The sequence below is a fragment of the Herpailurus yagouaroundi genome, unplaced genomic scaffold (assembly GCF_014898765.1).
Source record: "Herpailurus yagouaroundi ecotype Mexico unplaced genomic scaffold, PumYag 139, whole genome shotgun sequence".
NCBI lineage: Eukaryota > Metazoa > Chordata > Mammalia > Carnivora > Felidae > Herpailurus > Herpailurus yagouaroundi.
In genome coordinates this window covers 32,099,608-32,125,000 of record NW_024412394.1, presented here as the reverse complement: position 1 = coordinate 32,125,000, position 25,393 = coordinate 32,099,608, and the positions used below count along the sequence as shown (strand labels likewise).

Below are 25,393 nucleotides of genomic sequence, written 5' to 3'. Positions count from 1 at the left end.
AACTGTTTGGTAAAGTGAGGGAACAGTGTTAATGATGAAAAAGTTTATGTGTCTGTGATTTTAGGGTGCAACCTGACCCAGGCCAGCAGAGTGTGGGCTTTGTACTTCTCTCTGTGAGACTCTCACGTCAAGTTATGAAATATGATTAAAATAGAAAATACCGGTGGAAAAAAAAAGCATCCTTAAATGTGTGTGTGTGTGTGTGTGTGTGTGTGTGTGTGTGTGTGTAGAAAGAGAGAGAGAGAGAGAGAGATCTTTTTTTCTGGATTTATGTTCTTTCTTAATAGAGTAGTTGTTTGCTCTTCATCATCTTAAATAAAACTGCCAAGCTGGAATAAAGCCAAACCACTTATAAGAAAGCCTATTTTCTTCTCATTTAAGAAATATTTTATTAGAAGCCCCCCTTCATTTGCCTTGTAATTCTAGCTGTAGAGGGTTCTTCAAAGTGGGAGGAGGAGGAGACAAAAGCTGTGGTGAGATCTTAAAAACACTTAACAAAAGGATTTCTCAAACACTTAATTACATAAGAAAATCTACCTCTTTTGTTTCCCACAGTAAATAATGTTAGAAGATCTGTAGTACAAATAAAGAACCTAAGTGGATGGAGAATGTCCCTTTGGCAAATGCCCCTTTCCTTGTGGATCTAGGGCTGCCTTACTTCATGTGATTTGAGGGAGGTCTCCAGCTGCACATTTTCTCTTCTGAAGTCCTACCATTAGAAGTTTAGAGGTTTTGGGGGTTAATAAACCGATCTATTTAAATAAGCCCTGGTCAACTTTCAAGAAGAAGCTAGGCTAGGGCCATTTATAATCCTATGACTCAGCCAAAGTGGCTACCCTTGGGAATCATTATTGTGATAGATGGAAGGAGAATGACAGGGGCCTATGGAAAGCCCCAAACATTGTGAGGAGATGGATGTCCCAATGCAAACGGAGAAACAGGTCATGAGTGGAAAAGGAACGGGGGACAAATGGTGTGGATGTTCAAGTACACTTGGTTCTCAGCTCATCATGGCAAACAAAATTTCTGTCAAACCGAGGAAGGAAGAAGAAGAAAGGATTTTTTTTAAGAAGCAACAAAAACTAAAAATAACACCATTTATTTTGCAATTAAAAAATTAAATTGATTTGAAAATTAAAGAAACTTCAAGAAAATAAAACTACTTTATGCTAGACATTGTAACTTATTAAGATCATTGGATCATCAGAGCCTGAAAGTCTGTTTTTGGATTGGACACTGATACCACCCGGAAGCAGACCATCCTAAGTGGGTGGGGCGGGGGTTCTCTCTTGAAGCACTCAGGTTCTAGAGAGAGGGTGGGTATGTGGGACATGGTGCTGATAAAAACCTTTCTCTTTAGGTCTAGGCTCCTTGTAACATGCTCTCAACTTGTTTATAGAGGATAATATGTTGCGTATTTCCAAGTACATTCTGCTCACCTCTGGTAATTACAGAGTTTAAGAAGCAATAAAAACTAGGGGGCTTGATGTTACATTTTACCAAGATTTCCAGCCATGATGTACAGAGAGCTAGCATGTACCGGGTAACTAATTAGCTGTGCAACTTTGATCAAGTTACAAGTTACTTGATTTTCTGTGCTTCAGTTGTCTTACCTGTAGAACAGGAATAATTTTCATTTTACTTTATAGTGTTAGGAGAATTAAATGTTATCATGCTTCAAGCATTTTCAACATAGGGGGGCAAACAGTGAATGAAGTGTTAGCTATAATGATAATGTTGATGGGGAATAATGATTGTTCTAATAGCTAGGCATTAGACTCTCTGCTTTGTTATCTTGTTTAATTCTCAAAAAAAAATTTTTAGGTAACTATTTTCAACCCATTTTCCCCTAAGGCAACAGAGTTACAGACAGATTAACTAACTTGCCTCCAGAAATACAACTAGTAAGCTTCAGAACAAACGGAGATTCAAATCTAGGTTGGCTGTGAACCAAGGCCCCCATGAGTTCCCACATCTCTGCTTTCCAGTGAGTCCCTCTTTACCTCAGTCCTCTAAAAGCATTCACTGTATTCCTATAGCAGTTCTAAAAGCTTCCACTGTATTCCTATAGCAGCTTGCCTGAGTTTTTCTGGTGGTTTCTCCACATCCTGACTTTTTTTTTTCTTTTTAGCAAACTTTCCCTTGCTAATCCCTCCTTCAGTATAACCTTGTTAGTTTTGGGGACACACCCCTGGCTAGGCCTGGGCTTACAGGGCTGCCTCTCCCCACCCCTTCCCTCTGCTGTGGTTTAAAGTGTCACCAGATGCCTCTGGTTCACTCCCTTTGCTTTAAGCCCTTACAAGGGCAGGAGGAACCAAGGCTGGGCACATAACCCATTAGTACTGGGGTGATAGTGAAGGGGTCTTGGGGGAGCACTGACCCCCCTGCAACCCCTTCATCACTGGGACTGTTGGCCCAAAAGAAAACCAGTAGGGGAAATGAAGAACTTCTGGTAAGACCGTGACACTGGAAAGAATGGTGGGGAGACTGGGTTGGGGGCCCTTGAAACCAAGGGTCTGTGTTTCTGCAGTGGTGGTAAGATGAGAGGAAGTGAGGGGAGGTGGGAGAGGGGAGAAAGGAAAGCAAGAGAGATGCAGACAGATACAGACAGAGAGAGCCAGGGAAAGACAGATGAGAATGAGGCAGAAAGGAACAAGCATAAGAGATAGGAGAGACAGAAAAAGAAAGAGCTACTAAAGTGAAGAGGGAGGAAAACTAAGATGAAAGAAAACATAGACAAGGAAATGGATATAGAAACAGTGAGACGGGTAGCTATGGAGAAAGTGAGAGAGAAAAAAACAACAGTCTCATGATTGTTTTAGTGTAGGAGCTAGAAACATGAGAATTCATTAAGTCTCTGAAGATTTCAATGTCAAATGGAAAAACTAAACTGTAATGAGATTTGATCACTTACATTACGTTTACCATATTTCAAAATATTTAAGTCTGGAGGGACTCCTGTTTGAGTCATTTTTCTTTTCTCCTCTTCAGGAAAATTCCAGTTTTCTTCTTTGTCTGCAGTTTCCTGGGATCTTGGGCATCTGCAGTTGTCAAGCGTCGCCCAAGTAAGGGTCACAGTTTCTGGATTTTGAAAAAATCACTTGTTTGCAGAAATGATCAGACAGGGCTGTGGCTGAGAGAGGATGGAATGAAGTATCCATGGTCCTTCACAGCCTCACTCTTCAATCCTGCTTTAGCCATGGTTTACTCCATGGCTGGTTTTATGTGGTCAGTGATGGGTATGGAAGAGAAGTCCTGGCTGCAATCACAGTCAGCAGGAAAGCCAATCTGTGTACTCCAGTGCTTTCCACAGTGCCTACTTGGTTCATATGGTGATTGGTGATGTTGGATGGGCGGACAGATGGATGAATGGATGGATGAATGACCCGGGGTCGCGGGAGGTGTAAAGAGTGTGTTTGATGTACTGGGATGGCTGGGCCAAAACTTGTAGCTGGAAAATGCTTTTTCTGAAGTTTAGGAAGTCACTGTTGTCAGGGTGACAACAGGGTGCTCATCAGGGTGCTGGAGTTAGACAGTCACAAAAAGCCTTCTTAAACAAGCTTTCTCCCTGCAACCTTCTACCTGTGTAAGAAGCATCCAATTTAATATCAGGATTTCTCATCGAATTAAGCGTTTAATCATTTTCATGGTTCTTTTTTTCTCATTACATTTCCCCACTCTCAGATGCTAACAATAGCCTAGTTGGAATGCTTTTTTGATCTCTTGGAATGAATCTGTAAAATTAAAAGCATCCTATATATTTTATTTTGGATTAGTGAATCCCAAGTCTCCCCCCCAAACTCCTCCTCTATTTAACAAAGATTCTTAAGAACTCCACTCTCCAGAAGTCCCACTGAACGGGCTCAAGGCTGGCTCTGGATTCTCCTAGGAATTCTAAAATTTGTGGTGTTTAAGGAATATTTTCTAGCCCAACGCACGAGAAGTTTTCCAAACAGGCATCTGACACTGTGCCATTCAGAACATTGTGCTGCTCTGGTTCCAAAAGGAACAAATTCCTAATTTTCCCCAAAGGAATACTTTCCCAGTACAGACTACTAAAACAACTTTGCACCTTGCTTCCCTTCCAGGATGAGTTGAAGATGAATGAATTATAATCCTAGAGACAAAGTAATTAAAGCCAAATACACTATAGGCAAGGTGTTTGGTATACTATTCTCCTTTAAATAGTTTTTCAGCTCTTATTATTATTGATCTATTTTCATGATCTCTGTAGGGGTTGGGGTAAGATAACATGCTGTCTCTTTTGCAGGGTTCCCTGTTAATTCAAACTCTAATGGTGGAAATGAACTCTGTCCAAAGGTTAGGATTGGCCAAGATGATTTACCAGGCAAGTAGCCATGTATTCTATTGAAAACGCATGCTTTCTACAAACCTACCTGATATATTCTTTTATTTGGGAAGGTTGTGGAAAGGAAAATATAACCGATCTCACTTTAGACTTTTTATTTTGTGTCCCCTTTCTGTAGGGTTTGACTTGATTTCTCAGTTCCAGGTAGATAAAGCAGCATCTAGAAGAGCTATTCAGAGGGTAGTGGGATCAACGGCATTACAAGTGGCTTACAAATTGGGAAATAATGTAGACTTCAGGATTCCAACAAGGTATATAAAAATATTTTATCTAATTATCTGCCTAAAATGCATTTTAAAAAATGAAAAGCTGCCCAATGTTAGAGAATCTTCAATGCTTCTTAGGTTCAATGCTTCTTAGATCATGATTTTTTTTTTAAGACGAAGGAATTTATTTACCTATCTTTAGTGTCTAAATATATGAATGCGCTTCATGTTTTCAGTATGTGATTTGCTTTTCATTCCAAGGAGAAAAAAAAATCACTGGGACCATTATACATTGATTCAGGACATGTTCTTATTACTTTGCTCTCTGTTTTTGTATAATTTGTCTGGTTTTGGCTGAAAGGACCCTCTGTGAAAAGTGCCAGGGGTTAAGCATAAATTTAACTAGGAACCACGGAGTGGTTAGAAGACTCACAATGGTGCTGTTCAAGCATCCTGGTGCTGAAATTGACCACACATCTACTGCCTTGCTCCTGGCAGGAATCAAACAAAAGCAAAACTAGAATAATGACAACTGAAGTAATGGTAGTGATAATAAGTTAAAAATCCTCCACTTCATTTACCTCCGTCTCTAGAACTATATTTTTTATCCTTTAAATTATTGATAAGCGTGGCGCTTCAGTTTGTATATGTGTTGAGTCATGCCATTGTTATGAAGGAGCTTTAGGATTTCAGTTTTATATCACCTAAATACCTTATATGTAGTTATCATAATCATTGTATGTTTCAGTGTACTGCAAAAAATTGAAATTAAGATTCCTTTGATAGATGAACAAGAAAACTAAGGCTTTGATAAAAAAATTAAGCTGTAAAAGTAAACAATGATTAATTAGAACAGTAAAAGAATATTATAAAAGCTCTAAATGTTTATAATAATGAAAATTTTGTTCAAATTAGAATATTCTGATACAGTGCTAGACTGTAGATAGAAATTCATGTCTTCAACATACGAACTGCATTTTATTTTTTTCTAAATATGAGCTACGTTTTATAAAATGACAATAGTGCATTGTATCAGCTCTTTCTATAAATTTACTAATTAACATTAAATCTCATCCTGATCACAACCCTGTGGTAAAGACATTATTATCCACATTTGATGAGGGAGGGGAGTGAGCCCAGAAAGCTTAAGGTACTTACATGAGGTTCCAGGGGTGGGAGATGCTGGAACCACTGAAATTCAGTCAGAATGGTTCTTCAACCACTACTCCGTACTGATGCTGGAAAATTACTCACAGGGCATGATAACAGATACTGACTTTTTTTATTTTTGCTTGTATTTTCTTTGCATGTACACAAGTGCTAGTGCCCTTAAATATCTTTAAAAACATTTTTTTCTTTCTTTAATAAAATAAACGTGATGGAAGACATCCCCCCCTGCCAATGCTGGACCTAATTCTCTCCTCTGTAATTTGAAGTACAATCTGGATTGCCATTAAGTAACTCAAAGTTCAGAGACTGACCAACTTGAAGCCACATAAACACCCACCTCCTACTCATCTTTGCTGTTGCTCTTCTCTAAGTGCTTAGAGCTATCACTAAATATTTTAAAAAAATTTTTTTAATCTTTTTTAATTTTATTTTTGAGAGAGAGAGTGACACAGAGCGTGAGCGGGGGAGGGCCAGAGAGAGGGAGACACAGAATCAGAAGGAGGCTCCAGGCTCTGAGCTGTCAGCACAGAGCCTGACCTGGGGCTCGAACCACGAACCGTGAGAACATGACCTGAGTTGAAGTCGGTCCCCCAACTGACTGAGCCACCCAGGCACCCCGTCACTAAATATTTTTTACAGGATATAACCAATGTCTCATATTCTCTATTTCCTTGACCCCTGCCTCCACAAAGTCTAAAAATTCTGTTTTACTGGTAAAGCTTATTAAAAGTTGAAAAAAGAATTAGGCAGGAAGTAGAAAGAAATAGAAAAGAGAAGGAGGGGAGAGCCAGAGGGCTGAGTCTCAAATAGGTAATAAAGTGTATTTGGGGGCAAATTGCTTACACGGTCTTTGTTTCAGTCCCTTCAGCATAAATTAGGAATAAAAATAACAGTGTCATAGATTTGCCATGAGGAGCAAATTGTTAATAAATGGAGAGGGTTGGATAGAGGTTGGCACACAGTGGTATTAGTTGAGTATTTATTCTAACTAGTGGAGAGCACCAGGAGAAAGTGTGTATATGGGAACCTTTTCTCCTTAGTGGATTCTTTCTTTTCAAGCTGCCCTCCTAGTCCTATTCATTCAAAAACCAGATGGCAAGAAAGGCAGGAACTGGAATTGCTCTCAGACCAGGCAGGGAGTAGACTGTCTTGGTTTAAAGGAAATTTCTATGCTGAAGAATATAGGTTCTGAGGGAATGAAAAGAAAACCTTAACAGAATTTGTGTGGGAGGGGAGTAAGAGTATGACATAAAAAACTTATGTGATAGAGTCACAATTCACCTTTATCTTCTCAATATTTTTGGAAGATTATGAGAATAGTTTTTTTTGCTGCTTTTTATTCTTTATTTTATACATAATAGTATCACAGTCTCAACTCAGACTTACAAACATTTTGTGTTTGTTTACCTTAACAAACACAATTCTTACATGGGTTAGGGTCATAAACAAACGCTTCAAGGTCTAAAGCCTTCTTATCTTTTATTTAAACCCATACAGTTCTTCTTTTTAAGGTACTCTGTGCAGATTGTAACATAATGAAATAAATCATTTATAGATCCAGCTTCTTCTACATTATGTATGCTGTCAAGTTTATTTATTGATGTGCATAGCATATTTGCAAGAGCAGAATCTCAGGTGTTCAAAAAAGACAATAGTACGGGCTGCTATATAAATTAGACATGTGAGGACTTTGAAAAGGTCTTAAGTATACATATACATATACATATATATTTTATTAATTTGAACACCGAAAGGAATTTTCTCCTCTTATCATATTGACATTTTGTATTAGCCTGTTTAAAAGATTAATAACATGATAATCTTGATTATGCTTGTATACTTACATGAACACACACACATATACATAATCTTTGTGTATATGAAGAAAGAGAGCTGATGGATACACTTGATTTAACAATGTGTCTATAAAAGAATTGTTCTTCTAGCAACCTTACTCACAAACTCATTTTTAAAAAAAAGTTTTTGGCATTACCTCACCAAGTCAGAGGTAAATGGGGACATTCTGTTCTAGTCTACCTTCAACATAATCTCTTTCCTCATTAAGCAGGAAAGATGAGATAAAGCATAAATTGGGAGAGATCCCTCAGTCAACCTCATGATATCTTTGCAAAAAAGTCACTTAAACAAGTTACTGCAACTTGTGGAACCAAAGCAAAATAGACTTATTTTATCTAGGGACTGATAAAATTCTATAGCCTTGTTTGGTACATCTGTAAACTAATACATTGGTAAAATACATTTACAAAAATCTAGGAAAAGAATGCTTTACGGAGAGAAGAGGACAAAATATTAAGATTTATCTTCCTTCTGTGAAAGCCTCATACCTCAACAATAACTATATAGGACAAAAAAGAAAAATAAATTCTTTAAGCATCTGGTTAAATCCAGATCATTAAGTAAAAAGAATATGAAAATAACATATTCATAATTTAAATGGATGCTTATCAAATTTCGCCATTCTGTGAAACTTTTAAAACTTATCTCCCAACTCCAAATTAATTGAGATCAGTTAAATGAACTGTATAAACTTCTATGCGGTTTTATAATTATACAGTAGGCAATATATTATACTGTCATCAGTAAACCTTAGCCTCTTCTCTAGAAGTTAGTCTGCAGTGTGTATATCCTGAAAAATTTATAGTGAAAGGGAAATATGTCAAATAGAATCTATATTAAAAGTAAATATCAAAATAGATATGGTAGACATGTTCATTCTGGGGAAATTGTCCTTGCACACACTTTTTATTTCCTTAGCTCCAAACTGAATCTTTTTTAAATGTACATGTTAAAACCTCCTGTATACTTGACAAACATTTAATAAATTGAAAACTTTGCAATAAGTATAACACATATCACTAGCGATCACTTAAGAATGTGTACTAATAAAGGAATTCGCCCAGTATTATAAATAAAAATTAAAGTCATTTTAGAACACAATGATTAAAAGAAGTATTTTGATGCTAAAAGGGTATTCAGATGAAAAACTTCATATTTTTGTTATTTTTATAAAACCAGCTTTTAAAAAAAGGTGATGAAATTTGTTGACATAGTTGACCCATTTTATTGAAGGTGTGCAAAAATATGTGTAGTAAAGAGTTATGTGTTTGTTCATGCTATTGTAAGGGATGATAAAATTTTGTAAAGTCAAAGTAAAGAGAAAATCTTAGCAAGTTGAGTATTTCACCTATTGTTAAACATTCTTGCAACTGAAGAAATTTTTGGTTTAGAAATTCTTGACCCCTAACAACCTATTTTAATGCAACTGGCAAATTAAATCAACATCCACTTAGCTATTTCTTCTTGCCTTTCTCTTTTTTACTTTTCACAAGAGAGGGCTATTTAACAGGAGTATGACCTGAAGGAAGGTGATTTGGGACTTTGAGTCCTGTCCATAACTCTTCTCAGAAATGTCAAATCTTATTATTTAGCAACCAAAATGAACAGCATCTAGTTTTCCTAGCATTCCTTCCTTACTTAGGAATTTTTCTATACTGAGGAGAAAGGTAGAAAAATACAACCTTAGGGGAGCCCAGGTGGCTCAGTCGGTTAAGTATCTGACTCTTGCTTTCAGCTTAGGCCATGATCTCAGTTTCATGAGTTCAAGCCCAACATTAGGCTCTGTGCTGAGAGTGGGGAACCTGCTAGGGATTCTCTCTCTGTCTCCCTCTCTATCTACCTCACCTTGCTCACGCTGTCTCTGTCTCTCTCAAAATAAATAAATAAACTAAAAAAAAAAAGAAAACTATAACCTTCAAGCCTGTGAGAGATGATGCTTACATTTAATAGGTTCTAATTTTTTAAAATTGCAGCCTTCTGCTTTTAGCAGCTTGGCTTCAACAAAAGAAGATCCAGGTAGTTATTGCTGCTCCAGATCACAGTTTCCACATAGACTGGAGCTGCCTTAGGGACACTGACAGTCTTATGTTGCCATTTAAAGCAATAAAAGTAGGGTCAGGGGTGCCCCGCGTGGCTCGGTCAGTTAAGCATCCGACTTCAGCTCGGGTCATGATCTCATGGTCCATGAGTTAGAGCCCTGCGTGGGGCTCTGTGCTGACAGCTCAGAGCCTGGAGCCTGCTTCGGATACTGTGTCTCCCTCTCTCTCTGTGCACTCTGTCTCTCTATCAGCAATAAATAAACATTTTTAAAAAGCAATAAAAGGAGAAACAATACAGACTTAGTTGTCAGACTGTGGAACAACTGGGCTGGAGTAGAGAATTAAGAACTGGCCACCTTTCCCTTGTCATACATACAGCAACAAGCAACCTGCTGCTACTTTAACGTTATGATTTGAATTCCCTGGAAAAAAGACTAATGTGCTCAGTGTGAAGGAGCTTCTCAAGTCTGCACAGTTACTGATTCTCAGAACGCATATGTGGGTCTAGGATATAATTGTGGAGGGGACTTATGGGAGCAATTATGGACATAACAAATAATCCTAACAACATGCTACATTAAAATAAAAAATTTAAAAGCTGCTTTAATGAAATGGTTTTATCAACTAGTAGAGCTGTGTAGATTCCAAATGATCTCTTCTTTAATTTGTGGAAGAAATGCTGCCAGGAACCTTGCAAGAATATGTTTTTTGGCTGAGATGGAATTGCTGAACAGGAGCTCTTTAGGTAGCATAAATAGTAATACTGTTGGGGGTATGTGGCATTGGGAACCCTCCTTAGCTATGAGGAAGGGTTTGTTTTTTCTAATGTGTATTTTAGGATGGAGCATTAGTGTACATGAATGATGGAGCTTCTGTGAAGTTCATGAAAGAACAAACGGTACATAGTTTTTCACACTGTAGCCTTTCTGTAGGTCTAGAATCTAAAAATAGCATAATAAGAGAATATGGTAATATGCATGGGTACAGAAAACAAGAGTTTTATTTACTGTTTTAAAATTTTGCTCAGGCATTTATATCCCAGTGGTCTGCCTGAAGAATACTCCTTTTTAACTACTTTCCGGATGACTGGAAGCACACTTGAAAAGAACTGGAGCATTTGGCAGATTCAGGATTCCTCAGGGAAGGAGCAAGTTGGTGTGAAGATTAATGGCCAAACCAAATCTGTTGCATTTTCATACAAGGGACTGGATGGAAGTCTCCAAACTGCAACCTTTTCAAATTTGCCTTCCTTGTTTGATTCCCAGTGGCATAAGATCATGATCGGTGTGGAAAGGAGTAGTGCTACTCTTTTTGTTGATTGCAACAGGATTGAATCCTTACCTATAAAGCCAAGAGGCCAAATCAGCATCGATGGCTTTGCTGTGCTAGGAAAACTTGTGGATAATCCTCAAGTTTCTGTTCCGGTAAGTATGAAGTCATACACTATGGTAGATTAAAACAAAACTAGATAGCTAAAAACTAACACTTCAGATATCTTTGACAATCATTTGAATGTCTTAAGCAATGAACAGTTATTCGCTTTTTTAAAACGTTTACTTTTGCAAGAAAGAGACAGAGAGAGAGAGTGTGAGGCAGGGGAGGGGCAGAGAGAGAGAGAGAGAGAGAGAGAGAGAGAGAATCCCAAGTAGGGCTCAGCACTGCCAATGTGGTATCTGACTCAGGGCTCAATATCACAAACTGTCAGATCCTGACCTGAGCCAAAATCAAGAGTCTGACACTTAACCGACTGAGCCACCCAGGCTCCCCGAGTTATTCATTTTTAAAATTCACTCAAGCACTTACTCAAAAAGCCTTAAGTGCCTGTTTTGAGTAGAGCACATCCCAAATGGAATGGGAAATCAGAGAAAGTCTCAAGGAATTGGTTCCTGGTCTTAAGGGGCTTCAAGTTTACTTGGATGATGTGACATGCCCCCCTGGAGCTCCCAGAATCCTTCAGAAGCAATGTAAGAGAAGCAAATACTGGTGTGGTACACCCTGTATATAAACAACTAATGAGAATATCAAAGTCAGGTTAAGATGAATGGTGGATTTAGTTAGTCAAGAATTCTGTGCTTCTTTTTAAAAATTTTTTCAAGTTTATTCATTTCTTTTGAGAGAGACAGAGACAGCAAAAGTGGGGGAGGGGCAGAGATAAAGGGAGACAGAGAATCCCAAGCCAGTTTGGGACCGTCAGCACGGAGCCCGACATGGGGTTTGAACTCATGAAACCATGAGATCATGACGTGAGCTGAAACTAAGAGTCAGACACTTAACCGACTGAGCCACCAAGGCACCCCAAGAATTTTGTGCTTCTTGAACACAATGAACCTTGAAATGGAAGGATTTGAACTGGCAAAAATGTATTCAGCTGAGGGAAAGAGCATCAAATGAAAAGGAAGTGGAAAGTAAGTGGGCCCATTGTGTGTGTGTGTGTGTGTGTGTGTGTGTGTGATGAAGGGAAGGGGGTGGAAGATACTAACTGCAGGGTATGAGAGATAAGGTTAGGAAGCCGTATGGTGTCTGATCAACAAGAATAAAAAGCGTATAGATGGTACAATATTTACTTAGTAAGTCTTGTATGACATAAAAGTAAAGGATTTTAGAGCTCTATTCATGATTTTACTGTAGGGTTCCATGGATATAAAGGTAAGGAATTATATAATGACAGAGTAATTATGCCAACTAATACCATACAGTTCTATCATTTTAAATTGTTAAACTTTTATTGAACAATCCTTTAAAAGGATATTTTATAATATTATTAGAGGGATTTAAAAATACATCTTAGGTGATAAGTGTTCTCTGGGGGGGAGGAACTAAAGAATTTAGAGCTTAATAAATAAACTGTTGAGGCCAACATTCTCTCTCAATTGGAGCTGTTAAATTCTAGTCACAAAACTCATATCATGGCATGTAGCAGGGGTGATACAGTGATTCTGAATTGTCTCTGTGTACTTCTCCAAAGAAAAAAAGGTTATCAGGCACTCAGTAATGGAATTGTTCAAATAGCTTATTTTCAAGAGAAGAATTGTGATTAGTGTGAAGGGTAGTGTGAAATTTCTATATTCTGTGATGGACAGGAAGCAATTTGTAACTGCCATATTACCGCTCTGACTTGTAGACACTTGAGAAAGTATTTCTTCAACTAATGAGTTATCACACCTCAAGTGACTGGGTTAAAAAGCCAATGGGACCGCTATCGTGCCATCTTGAAATTTTGTGAAGCAATATTGTTGCAGTGGTATGAGATTGGGATTAGTTTGCAGGCAACTCCAAATGTCTGCAACACCTGTGTCATTTCTGGACCATGGGTAAGGGTGGGGAGACCTTAAGGTGCTTCTTTACTACAATGAACATCAATCAAGTGCTTGCAAAATTGATTGATTCATTGGCCTTGAATAACATTTCATTTGTTTTTGTAGTCTCAAGTCTTTATTTAAATTTTAGTTAGTTAACATACAGGGTAATAGCCGTTTCAGGTGTAGAATTTAGTGATTCATCACCTACATGTAACACCCAATGCTCATCACAACCAGTGCCCTCCTTAATGCCTATCGCCCATTTAATCCATCCCTTGAAAAACATTTCAAACCATTATAATTCTGGATGCTAGGGTATTATTAAACTCTTTGATTGCCAGAGTGGCAAAGTCTCAATCTTACTCCAGTACATCATAGTGTAGCCAATAATGTTACAGCTGATGGTAGTTTTTCTGCCAAGCGTAGTCTCATATCACAGTGGAGACCAGTTAGGACCAGTTACCCTCTATTTTATTCGGCCATGTGCAGGCACACAACAAAGAACTGGCGGCTGGTATTATATTTTGCTTCTGGTTCACCAAGGAGCTTTTCAAAGTCAGTACACTGTAACCAATGTTAAAAGTAATTGAAAGAGGCATGAAAATTTTTTTCCTTTACACTGAATTCTGACTTTCCCACAAGGAAAGACAAAAAAGACTTGAACCTAAAGCTTCATTAAAGTTTCATATTTGGTGATTGAGTAGTGGTGGTGGTAATAATAGCTAAAACAGGTCAGAGTTACAGGGCAAAAAAAAAAAAAAAAAAAAAAAAAATCCTACTTACATCCAAGGACTGACAGTGACAATGTCAAACTCAAACTTGTCACCAAAATGTATTCCTCAATTTTTACTCTATATTAGACAAATAGAAAATTCTATGTAAGAAAAGCCCATTTATGCTTTTTAAGCACCCTGATACCCTTAATATGCCAATTTAAAGTTTCCAAAATGCTTTCATTGCCACTAACCTATTTTATCCTTGCAACAATTTTATAAGATAGCAAGCACAGATAGGATTATCTCCATTTCTCAGTTGAAGATGTGACCTCAAGTGGGCTTCTTGACTTGTAAAAAACCATGTTAGGCACAAAATATAATCTACCTATTTTCTGCTGTGCCAACTAACTTTCCTTTGAGAAAAGGAAAAATGCATAACCACATATTGTTCCTTATAAAGCATTTCCTCACTTTCATTTTAGAAGCATTTGTGATTTGCATAAATTTTTCAGAATTTACTTTGTGGGACGAACAAATAAATGTTTCTTTCTTAAAGAAGGAGGATTGTACAGTATAAAATATGTTCTCAGACATGTACTTGTTTATTAATTTAGTAAACTTTTATCATGTGCCTATATACTGGCTATACAAACTTAAATAAATCATGGATCTTGTCTTCTTCAGTTCAGTCTCTTGAGGGTGATGGGTTGAGATAAGTAAACAATGACAGTACAACATATGATAAGGGCCATGATAGTGAATGGAGAGACACTGGGAAAAAGTTCCTCACTCAGATTAGGCCAGGAGGCATGAGAGTAGACGTCAAGCATATTTGCTGTAGAAAGTGATATCTAGAGGAACCCTGCGGATGAATAAGTATTATCCAGGAGAAGACAGAGTCCAGTGTTGTAGGCAAAGAGACTCCCATTTGGGAATTCTCACACTGATCATTCTTCCTTTTTCAAATATTATTAGTCTTCCCACACTGCTCCTTACATTTTAAGACTAAGAATAATCAAATACTCATATAAATCCTCAGACAAAGCCCAAGTGCCCACAACTTGTCCTTAAGCCTTGGTTTTATTCTTGTTTTATGTTTTGATTTCTCACCAACTGACTGAAATCTGAAGTTGCTGGCCATTACTGAAGATCAACAGTGACCACAGGTCCCTCAGAAGACTTAGAGAGTGATGAATAGTAGTATCCATATATTCTGGGTGGTTAAAGTATACTTATAGAGGACCCTTGTCTCCATTTGGAGAGAGCAAATATTCAATATTGATGTCTGAGAAATTTTAAATTAAAGTGAAGTGTGCCCAAAACATAAGAAAACAATTAGGAACACTGTATTTTTCCATTTTTCTTCATGAAATTAGATTCATTCTGATCTTTGACACTCTGGATTAATTGAATACATTTTTCAGGATCAACACGGGCTTTTCTTTAGTAAATACATCAAAAGCAAACATCCCTTCTAAAGTTATTTACAGATGTCAAAAGGTAGCCTTAAGAACTGCATAACAAAAAATGCAATTGGAAACAACATTTGATGGAGCACAAATGCTAAAAGACTCTTTTATATTGTACTTGCTTGTGATTTCCCCCTATCTATCCTATCTTGTGTCTCTTTCCCTTTTTCTAAATTGGAAAAGGAAACCAATTTCAAGAGGTGTTCATAAAGCTCGCAGTATAGCTGCTCACGTGATCTACAACTCAAACACCTTCTCATCATTCATGGTTATTTAGTGGGCTCAGAGCATTTTATATTTTTTCCCAGCGCACTGCTGTAATACATTGTTAGTTTGATTTTAAAGCAATAAATCCCGTATTTCCTATTCTCCTTTGTGCCCATATTTTAGGATGGTGCCATTTATCCCACTGCAAAGCTCAGTTTCCTGGCAGCATACCATAAAAACATGTTATTTTATGACAGGTTCTTTATTGTTTGTTGTCAGTATGATTGCCTAGGAGAGTTATTTGGTACAGCTCTATTAGAAAACAAAATTAGCCTTTCTCCCTTTTCAGGGATGTGCACTAGGGGTTTGGGCTTAAGGAAGGATACAAGTTTATGTGGTTTCACAAATACATGATTCAAAACCTTTTTATCTTACCTATGCATATTCAAAATAAATCAAAGTGGAAAATAATCAGAAGATATGATGCCTTTCAAAGTATATTTCAAAAGTGCTGCTCTATGTTATTTTTGTGAAAATCAGAGAGAATGTGAGAGCAGATAGGAAGAACTGGCAGAACTAGTGACAGAGAAACTGTCCTTTATTCTGCTCTATACAATTAAATTCTAATAACCTCCACATGCAGAAACAATGGAAGTTTCATAAATGATAACATGGGAAAATCAACTATGAGGTTGTGGATAATATTTTTTTGGTATTTAAGAAATATTGTAGGAAAGTTATGTTTTCAGTGATTTAAGAGATGCATACTATTGCATAACATCTAGACTGTTAAGTTTGCTTACTAAATTGTTTTCGACAAGTACATCTTCTACAAATACTCTTTCACTTGTAAGTACGAAATAAATACAAAAGAAATGGTTATGTTAACAATATATATCCATAGGAAATACTTTTTATAACACTTGGGGGTGATTTGACTGGAATACTTTTGAATACTGACTGTGAAGACAATTTTTTGGAGATAAAAACTGCTGTATTATAAACTGTATCAACAATATCAGCTGGATTTTCCACTAGGTGGCGATGAAATGAGGAGTACACAGAAAAAAAAAAATCTGCTAACATAGAAGGAGCCATAATTGGAGGAAGGGACTATGGATAACTAGAATAAAAACTAAATAATGGTCAAACTTGCTTTTAATGGAAAATTGAAAACACTAAAATTTTCTATTGGCCTCAGCTATGCCCATACTGTTGCAGTTTTTAAAAAGTCAGTGCTGTTAGTTTGTCTGTTTCTATTAAAATGTGTGGGCTAAGATCATGAAGAAATCTTTGTTATGTAGCCTGGGTGGTTGTAAGGCAAGAAGCTAATTCAATGGCATTTTTCCTTCTCTTTGTGTTAATCTCTGTGTTTGGTTTCTTCGGTTATAATGTAGTGTCAATAGAATCATGGACTTTCCAAGCTGGAGGAAACTTTGATTGCAAATCTCTAAATTTACACATGAAGAAATTGAAACCCAGACAGAAATTGAAACCCAGACAGGGGAAAGGGTTTGCCCCCAAGCCATAATCAAATGAGAAGATAAATACTATCAATTCTTAATTCACTGTTTCTTATTCATCTTTATATATTCACTAATTAACATCTGGTAACTATTTGTTAAACATCTCTTAAGTTATAGACAGAAATTAAAGCTCCAATGGAGTTTACATTCATTTGGGGGAGGGGAGATGGACACAAGGGTATAAATGAATAAATGTATAGAATGCTCAGTGTTCATAAATATTATGGACAAAAATGAAGCAGGGAATTGGATGCCTGGGGAGAAGGCCTCATTGACAAAAAAAAAAAACATCTTAACAGAAACCTGAAGGGGTTGGGGGTATTAACATATGGCTCTCTGAGAGAGGAAGGTTCTGGAAAGAGAGAATATGGAGTGAAAAGGAACTGATGTTGGTGTTGTGTGTTATGTTTGAGGAGGGCATGGAGACCAGTGTGGCTGGAATGAGACTGAGACAAGAAGGCAGTAAGCCTGGAGAGGTAACATGATGGAGTGAAGGTGGGGAAATTGCCTTAGCACTTGGCTTACATGCTGTATGAGATGGGAGGGTATCAGATGGTTTTGGATAGATAAGTAACATGTTCTCATCTTTTCAAAGTGTCTCGTTGGCTGCTATTTTGGCAATATAATGTAGGGGGAAAGAAGGACAATGCTTAGGGGTACAACAAAAGGAGACCCTTAGAGACTACTGCAATAGCTCAGGCAGGGCTGGTCTTGGTTTGGAATAGGGTAGCAGTGAAGGTGGTGCAGGGTGGTCAGATCCTGACCCTTTTATTTTTCTAAATATTATACACACACACACACACACACACACACAGAGAGAGAGAGAGAGAGAGAGAGAGAGAGAGAGAGAGAGATGCAGGAGCAGAAAGAGAGGAGGACAGAGGATCTGAAGCAGGCTCTGTGTGGACAGCAGAGAGCCTGATGTGGGGCTCAAACTCAAGGACCAAATGGTGAGATCATGACCTGAGCCGAAGGCAGATGCTTAACCAATTGAGTCACCCAGGTGCCCCAGATCCTGACCCATTTTGAGGGTAAAGTAAACAGAGCTGAAGTGTAAGAGAAAGGAAAATCAAGAGTGACACCAATATTTTTGGAGTGATTAATCAGAAGTATACAGTTGCCATTTATTGAGATGGGAAAGACTATGGGAAACACAGTTATCAGTGAGAATATCGACAGTTGGTTGGGAACATCTAAGTTCAATCAGGATTTTGATCACTATTAGACACCTAAGAGAAGATGCAAGCAGGCAGTTAGGTATGTTCTTCTGGAGTTCAACAGCAGGCCCAGCTGAGAATAGAACTCTAGGAGTTGTCAGCATATATGTGGTATTTATTTAAAGCCATGAAACGAGGAATCACTGAGAGACGAATGCTGCAGAGAAGTCATAGAGCTGGACGGTGAAACAACCAACACTTAGAGGTTGCTGAGATGAGGGAGGTTCAGCCAGAGAGACCAGGAAGAGCAGTGATGTAGGAGAGGACAAGGAGATGGTGGAAAGTCAGGGACTCTGAAAGTCAAGGGAGAACAGAATTTTAAGGAGGATAGAAGAGTCAACTCACTCAAGTGCTTGTAGATAGATCAAATAGGATGAGAACTGAGATTTGACCACTGCATCCAGAGACCCACAACAGTGACTTTGTGAAAAGACCCATTGGATTGTTGGGGGTGAAAGCCCAGTTGCAAAGGGTCCAAGACAGAATGGAAGGGAGAGGAATTGGAGGCAACAAATTTAGACAGCTCTTTTGCGTTTTTACCGGAGGGAAGCAGAAAACCAGATGGCAGCTGAAGGGGGATATGGTATGAGGGGAAGGTTTGTTTTTCTTAAATGGACAGACAGCTCAGGATGCCTCACCATAGTTCAGAGTTTAATACTTCTTTATGTTCTACTAAAGTAGCCTCTTTTTGGCTCCAAGGACTGGGCATATATGACCACATGAATCCCCTTGAAGTGCCCTTTTAAATTAGGCCACCTTTCTCCATCCATATCCCTGGTGCAGAAAAATCATTGATGACAGTCCTAATTAGCTATCCAATCCTACTCAAATTCCTTAGCTTAGAATTCAACAGAGGAAAAAAAAATCTAATGTCTATTGTTTGCCACAGTGAGTCTGGTCCCTTCTCTATACATCACTTCCTCCTCTTACTGTCACCTCTTCAGAACTCTGACCTGACCTTTACCCTCCCATCTCTGCTTATGAAAATTGCAACTGCTCTTCAAGGCCTCACTCACATGTTACATGTTATATGATCCCCTTGTTGATGACCTTAGCCATGTTGCACATCAACTGCAATAGTATGTATTGTCAAAAGCAGTTCTGGCCTAGATGCTGCCCTATGTACTCAACATTTTTGTGTCTTTCACAGTATCTCTCTCAAAGCACATGAATGTGTTATATAAAGATATGTTGGATAAAAAGATGAATAAATTACTACATGCCAGGTCTGCTAACTCTATGTTTACTGCTCTTTCCTTTCACTGTTCTGCCTTTGCCCTTGGTGTGATTCAAATGACTGTCACCTACTCATATTTAATGACAATTCCTAGCACTGTGTCTGGAACTGCATGGCCTAGTCTACAGACAGTTGGGGAAATTTCTGATTTCGAAGCAACTCAGAACCTCCTGCTTAGCAACTAGGAAGCTTCGCTTGGAGGAGGTCCCTTATGATGGTAGAAACCAAATTTTGGTTGTAAACTGAAAAGAAAAATGAGATCTCAGAAGTCAAGTATTGCTTTAAATCTTTGTTGCCATTGAGTAGACGAAAGCTTAAAGAAGTATTTCTCCTGTTAAAAAAAACTTTATCTTTGAAGAGCTAGTTTTTAGGGTATTTTGTACTTGTAAAGTTTAATCATAATTCAGTATGTAAAAAATCAAGCCTTGTGCCATTCTCATTAATTTCAAATCAAGTTCTATAGTTTGTCGTTAGAATTCTCTTAGGAGGAAAAGGTAGTTGTTTGCTATTAGGTTTTGCTTAATTTTTATGAAGAGCTTAAATACGTTAGTAATCTTTCTCAACAACCTAGGAAAATAAGTAGAAATCACTAGCACTATTAAAAGAACAGAGTTGGGGCCAAAATTCCTTGTGTTTTTTTTTTTTTTTTTTTTTTAAGTTTTTTATGCTTATTTATTTTTGAGAGAGAGAGAAAAAGAGAGAGAGAAAGAGAGAGAGAGAGAGAGAGGACATGAGCAGAGGAGGGGCAGACACAGAATCAGAGGCAGGCTCCAGGCTCCAAGCTGTCAGCACAGAGCCCAATGAGGGGCTCCAACTCATGAAACGTGAGATCACGACCTGAGCCAAAGTTGGATGCATAACTGACTGAGGCACCCAGGTGCCTCCAAAATTCCTTGTTTTAACATGTTGTCTGCTGGGCACTACTCATAAGCATTTTATGTTGAGAAGGATGAATTATGGTAGGGCATTTATGTTCTGTTTAACAGATTAAAAAAACCACCCTTCTTATTTCTCAACTTGTATTTTTCTCAAGTCTTAAAAACTGTAAACTCATTAGGGAGAGGAGAATATCTTTGGTTTTCCCTAGAATGTTTCCCTAGTGCATGCTTTATATTTGGACTTCAAAAATGTTGACTGAAAGACTAAATTAAAATATTCGTCACATATACTTTGTCAGTGGGTATTCAAAGACAAGAATGATTCCAGGTATGAAAATGAGAAACGTGTGGAAATCAGCATTTTAGATGTGTAATGTAAGTGACTTTTAGTAAGGAACTCTGCCAATCTTCCTTCAAAATAATTAACATGCAAATTGGAATTCATATTTCATGCCAAAAAATGGTTGTTGTAAAGATGATTATTAGTGTGTGGGTGGTGTTTATGTGGCTGCACAGATGTGTTCAGAAACCTCTGATCTATGTGGCACTCTGAACAACGCAGCCTGTATTCACAGATGAATTATCCTTCACTCCCCTATTATCCTGTGCCACAATTGCATCTTGCATATTTAAACAGGTGTACCAATTTATCCAGAGAATTACATTTTTGAGAAACCAGCTTAATGAATTACTTTGCATTTTCAATAAGTAACATTAATGAACTATCTAAACAAAGGATATACGTTTCCTGGTTAGCCATATAATTAAAGTTTCTCAGGGTGATTAAGTTATGAATTATTTTGAGAATCAAAATATCACACATATACAATGCATGCCTTATGCGAGTTACCAATTCACAAAGGACTATGTGAATAAAAGTATTTGAATGGTCTTTCTTATTTTGAGACTTAGGGAGGGGAGAGACACCTTTTCTTATTCTGGTAATATTTTTATCTAATCATTGAACAAAAAGAATTATAATCTTCTTTCCTATTTGATATTTTATTATACACATGAATATGTAACTGCATATAGCAATAATTGTCAGTTTTTGGAGAACCATTAGAAATTTGCTTCTGGATGTATTTCCATAACAAGCAAATAGGGAGAGGTCTGACTTCTTATGGAAGTTTCTTAGTCTTGTTCTGAAGTTTTCTACCAGATATTGGAAATAAGCTTACAAAGTTTTGATTTGTAGATCACTCTTCTTTTCTATTCATCTTTAAATTTTTTTTAATGTTTTTATTTATTTTTGAGACAGAGACAGAATGTGAGTGGGTTAGGGGCAGAGAGACAGGGAGACACAAAAGCAGAAGCAGGCTCCAGGCTCTGAGCTGTCAGCATAGAGCCTGATGTGGGGCTTGAACTCACGAGCTGTGAGATCATGACCTGAGCCGAAGTTGGACGCTCAACCGACTGAGCCACCCAGATGCCCCTATTCATCTTTAATATGAATGTTCAATCACCAAATTCCTTGGTTATTGGCTTAGAAAATTATGGCTTTTTCTGGAGTTGGGATATATTCTTGGGGGAGGATAAGGAGCGGGTTGGAGAAGGCCCTTATTTTACAGTCAGGCACATTTGGAATGCTAGCTCTGTCTTTTACTAGCTGTGTGACCTGTGGCAAATGATTTAACCTCTCTGCCTCACTTTACTCATGTGTGAACGGCTTCAAAGAGTTGTTTGAGGCACAGCTAGGTATTTTAGTAGTCATTAAGGCAAATGTTGTTCCATTCTTTCTTTTATCTATTAAAATTTCTACTGCAGTTTAGAAGAAAATCAAAATAAAATGATCCCAAACAGATAAGACTAATCTAATAAAAATAAAGTATTTGATTCAAGTGATTTTCTTAACTGTAAGATAATTGTGTGGCTTGGAAAGCAGTTCCTTTGAAGGATGTCAGTAAACTATTGTTAAATAATTCATACTATGAATACACAGATATTTTTCATACTCTTTGTAGAGAACTTTCCGTCTTAAAATATGCCTTGGTTTAGCTCTCACTTTCTTTTCATTCCACTTACCTCATTTTTCCAGATACCCATATTTTCTGGAGAAAAGCTATGGTAGGGTTGAGAGGACACTTAGAATCATCTAACAAGAGGTGCAGGAATCTGAAAGCTTAATGTCTTACTTTTACCACTCTATAAAATGGAAAACTTCCTTTTGTTTAACTTTCCCTTCCTTATGGGTAGGAAGGATGGACTTCATCCTTCATCCTTTCCAATTCTGATCTTCCATTCAGTACTTCAACTCTGGATCCTTCTGTAACAGTGGAAAAAAATGTATCTAATTTAATGCTAGATCCAGTAGATCTAGAGTCCATTTGGCAGGTGGGATGGAGTGTAAATCACTACTGGATGAAAGAAAAGAGATAATGTTTTAGATTTGGGACCCTGATACTTAACTAGGCATTTGCATAAAGCCAGGAGAATCAACTGACCAAGAAATATGGATCTGAGATGACTAGCAAAGAGCTTCCTCAATCTAAGAAGACGGGCCAGCATGATGCCATGATGCATGGTGGTGTACATCTTTTTTTTTTTTTTTTTTTTTTTTTTTTTTTTTTTTACCTTGTCACCGGAGGCCTTCAGCTTCAGACCTGGTCACTCTTCCATTGTTCTGTTTCTCTCCTGCTCCCTTCTTATTTCTCCCTTAACACCTGCTAAAATGTAAGAACTTGTCAGGGCACATTTGACATAACACCAAATGTCTTCTATTATCTTGTTTTTTCCCCTGAGTTCTAGATTTCCCTCTCAATTCCTCCATTTCCAGTCCTTCCAATTTCCATTTCAAGCTGTGAGTACTCCCTGGAGAATTTATTCTGTAGCATGCAAATTTTTTCTAGGACTGGATTTTCTTTCCTCTTCTTTCATCCTGGGTGCCACCTCTTTGGCTGTCTCCGTCTCTAATCTTCTCCCGTGTAAACGCTTAGCCCATGTGTGCTGTGTCACTCAGTAGGCCTGGGTTCCAGTCCAGACCCTCACACAGGCTTCTGACTTGGACAGTTCTTTGTTCTCTCAAAGCCTCATGTGAATAGAAAATCTACATCTTGAGGATGTGGTAAGGACAGAAATGGAAATTCAATGCCAGAGGGCTCTTTCCTGCCTAAGGCTATGCTGGAGTAATGCTGGAGTATTGCAGAGCTACTGACATCTACATTCAATAATCTGAGAAATTTAGGAAGAGCTTCCAACCCATTTCCATCAGAAAATCTGTATTCAGGGAATAAGACTACTGGTCCATTGAGGTGAACCAGTCCAAGCTGGTCTCCACCCATTTAACAGTCGGACCACACTTACAAAAACTTCTCTCTCTCTTAAATGACCTGCTTGTGTCCTCCAAGAGAATGTGAACTGTATGCTGTCTTTCTCCAGTTTGAACTTCAGTGGATGCTGATCCACTGTGACCCACTACGCCCGAGGAGAGAAACCTGCCATGAACTGCCAGCTAGGATAACTGTGAGTCATTTGACCACCTGCAAAGGTCACTGCCACCCAGCCTACCTCTCACCACTTCCTCAAACACCCCACCTCCTCATTCTTTTTCTAAAGAGTTCAGGCTTTACTATACAGACCAGATAAATTTCAAGGAAGCACAGGTCCCACCCACAGCCTGGCAAGTACAAACTACCTCGGGGGTGTCTGGTTCTACTTTTGGTGGCTTACGACCCTCACTCCTCCTCCCCAAACACCTTTCCAAGAACCCTTGAGGTCCGTTCGCTGCCCACAGTGGACCGGGAGAGACTACACTTGGGCAGACCCGAAGAGACAGAGGCAGAGGCAGAGGCACGCGTTCAGGCCTTGCCAGTGAGGCGGCGGGGAAAGGGTTAAGGGGGACTGTTGTCATTCTATCCGTCCTCCAGCCGCAAGCTCTCCTCCAATCCCCAGGACCCTCTCCATAGCCATTCATAAACAGGAGTAAAGTACGCCACCCGGGCCAGGCACCTTAGCAAAGACTACTCCTGGGGGCGCTTCTTTTGTGTGTGTGGGAGAAGTGCCACTTAATGCGTGTGCCGGGTCCGGAAGCCTAGCGGGGCGGCAGGAGACACAGTCCGTGCAGGGGATTAGCAGAGGGTGGCGGGCATGGCCTGGACAGCAAGGGATCGAGGGGTCCTAGGACTGCCACTGCTGCTGTCTGGGCTCTGCTTGTGCTTGGCTCAAGTAAGTTGTGTGCGAGTTTGGGGGGTGGGGAGAGCCTTCTCACTTTCTCCCGGTCTTTTCCTCTCCAGGTCATCGAGACCACCGACCAGGTAAGCGGAGGGCGAGATGTGTTTGCAATTTTCAAGTGCACGCAGGGAAAAGTGGAGGAGCAGCCGTCGCGGGAGGTGTGGGGAAGGCGCAGAGCTTTCCCTGGGCTCTGCAGCCGCGTTCTTCCCGCAGCCTTGAGCACCTGCAGCGAGTACCCTCGGAGTCGGGGACCCTAATGACCCTCTGGTCATCTAGGAAAGGCGTCTCCTCCTCGACTGGGCCCCAACACTGCAAACAGAAGCTCTGAAGGCCATGACTTGAGACCGGGGTTTAATTGTTAGCCTGGCTGCTTCTTAATTCCCCCACCCCGCCCCTCTAGGACGCAGTCAAGGGCAGGCCTTGCTGGAGAAGGCGGGAATTCAGGCTAGCTGCGCTAAAGCTCCCTCTCCCGCTCCACCAGCCGGTGGTGGCAGCACTAAACCGCGAGTCCTGCTAGCGGTGCCCGTCGCTCTGGGATTGGAACCGAGCGGCCATGGCTGGCATCAGTCAAAATTTCAGCAATTTCCCGAAGGCTCTGGCATCTCCTCCCTCCCGCCGGGAGAGGACCAGGCGGGGGCGGGTGAGCCCAGCCGAGGTTTGAGGTTTCACTTACAAAGACCCCATTGTAACCTGTCTGGTCATTGGAGTTTAGAAAAACAAAGTTTTCCTTGATGAAAGAAGCTCCCCCCTCCCACACTTTCTTATTCTTTTAAATTAGAAGAGAAAAAAAAAAATTCCCACATTCCCTAAGCTACATGCTCATACTATTTTCAGAAGCCAGTATTCCCTCTAGCACTATCAAAGCTTAGCTGTTTGCAAGCTGTTTAGCGTCAGTCTCAAAGTTGGTGTAATTTTAAAGCAAGGTGCAATGACCTTATGCAAGAACAGTGTCACTGCAGGTAAATCTGAAATGAGGCCAGGCCCTCCCTGGGTTTCAATGCTCTTTTGCCCCACTCCTCCCCACTTTTCCTCT

The 25,393-nt window shown here is 39.0% G+C and overlaps 1 protein-coding gene across 1 annotated transcript in view; it reads left to right on the top strand.

The window, feature by feature from the left end:
* The first annotated feature begins 2,423 nt into the window (after nt 1-2,423).
* Nucleotides 2,424-25,393, top strand: part of COL9A1 (collagen type IX alpha 1 chain) — an 87,455-nt gene continuing 64,485 nt past the window's right edge. The window contains exons 1-7 of the mRNA XM_040473873.1: nt 2,424-2,452; nt 2,992-3,065; nt 4,271-4,348; nt 4,488-4,620; nt 10,669-11,065; nt 23,569-23,652; nt 24,423-24,443. Of these exons, the coding sequence (XP_040329807.1) occupies nt 2,439-2,452; nt 2,992-3,065; nt 4,271-4,348; nt 4,488-4,620; nt 10,669-11,065; nt 23,569-23,652; nt 24,423-24,443 (801 nt within the window). The 5' untranslated portion in view covers nt 2,424-2,438. The remainder of the gene's footprint in view (nt 2,453-2,991; nt 3,066-4,270; nt 4,349-4,487; nt 4,621-10,668; nt 11,066-23,568; nt 23,653-24,422; nt 24,444-25,393) is intronic.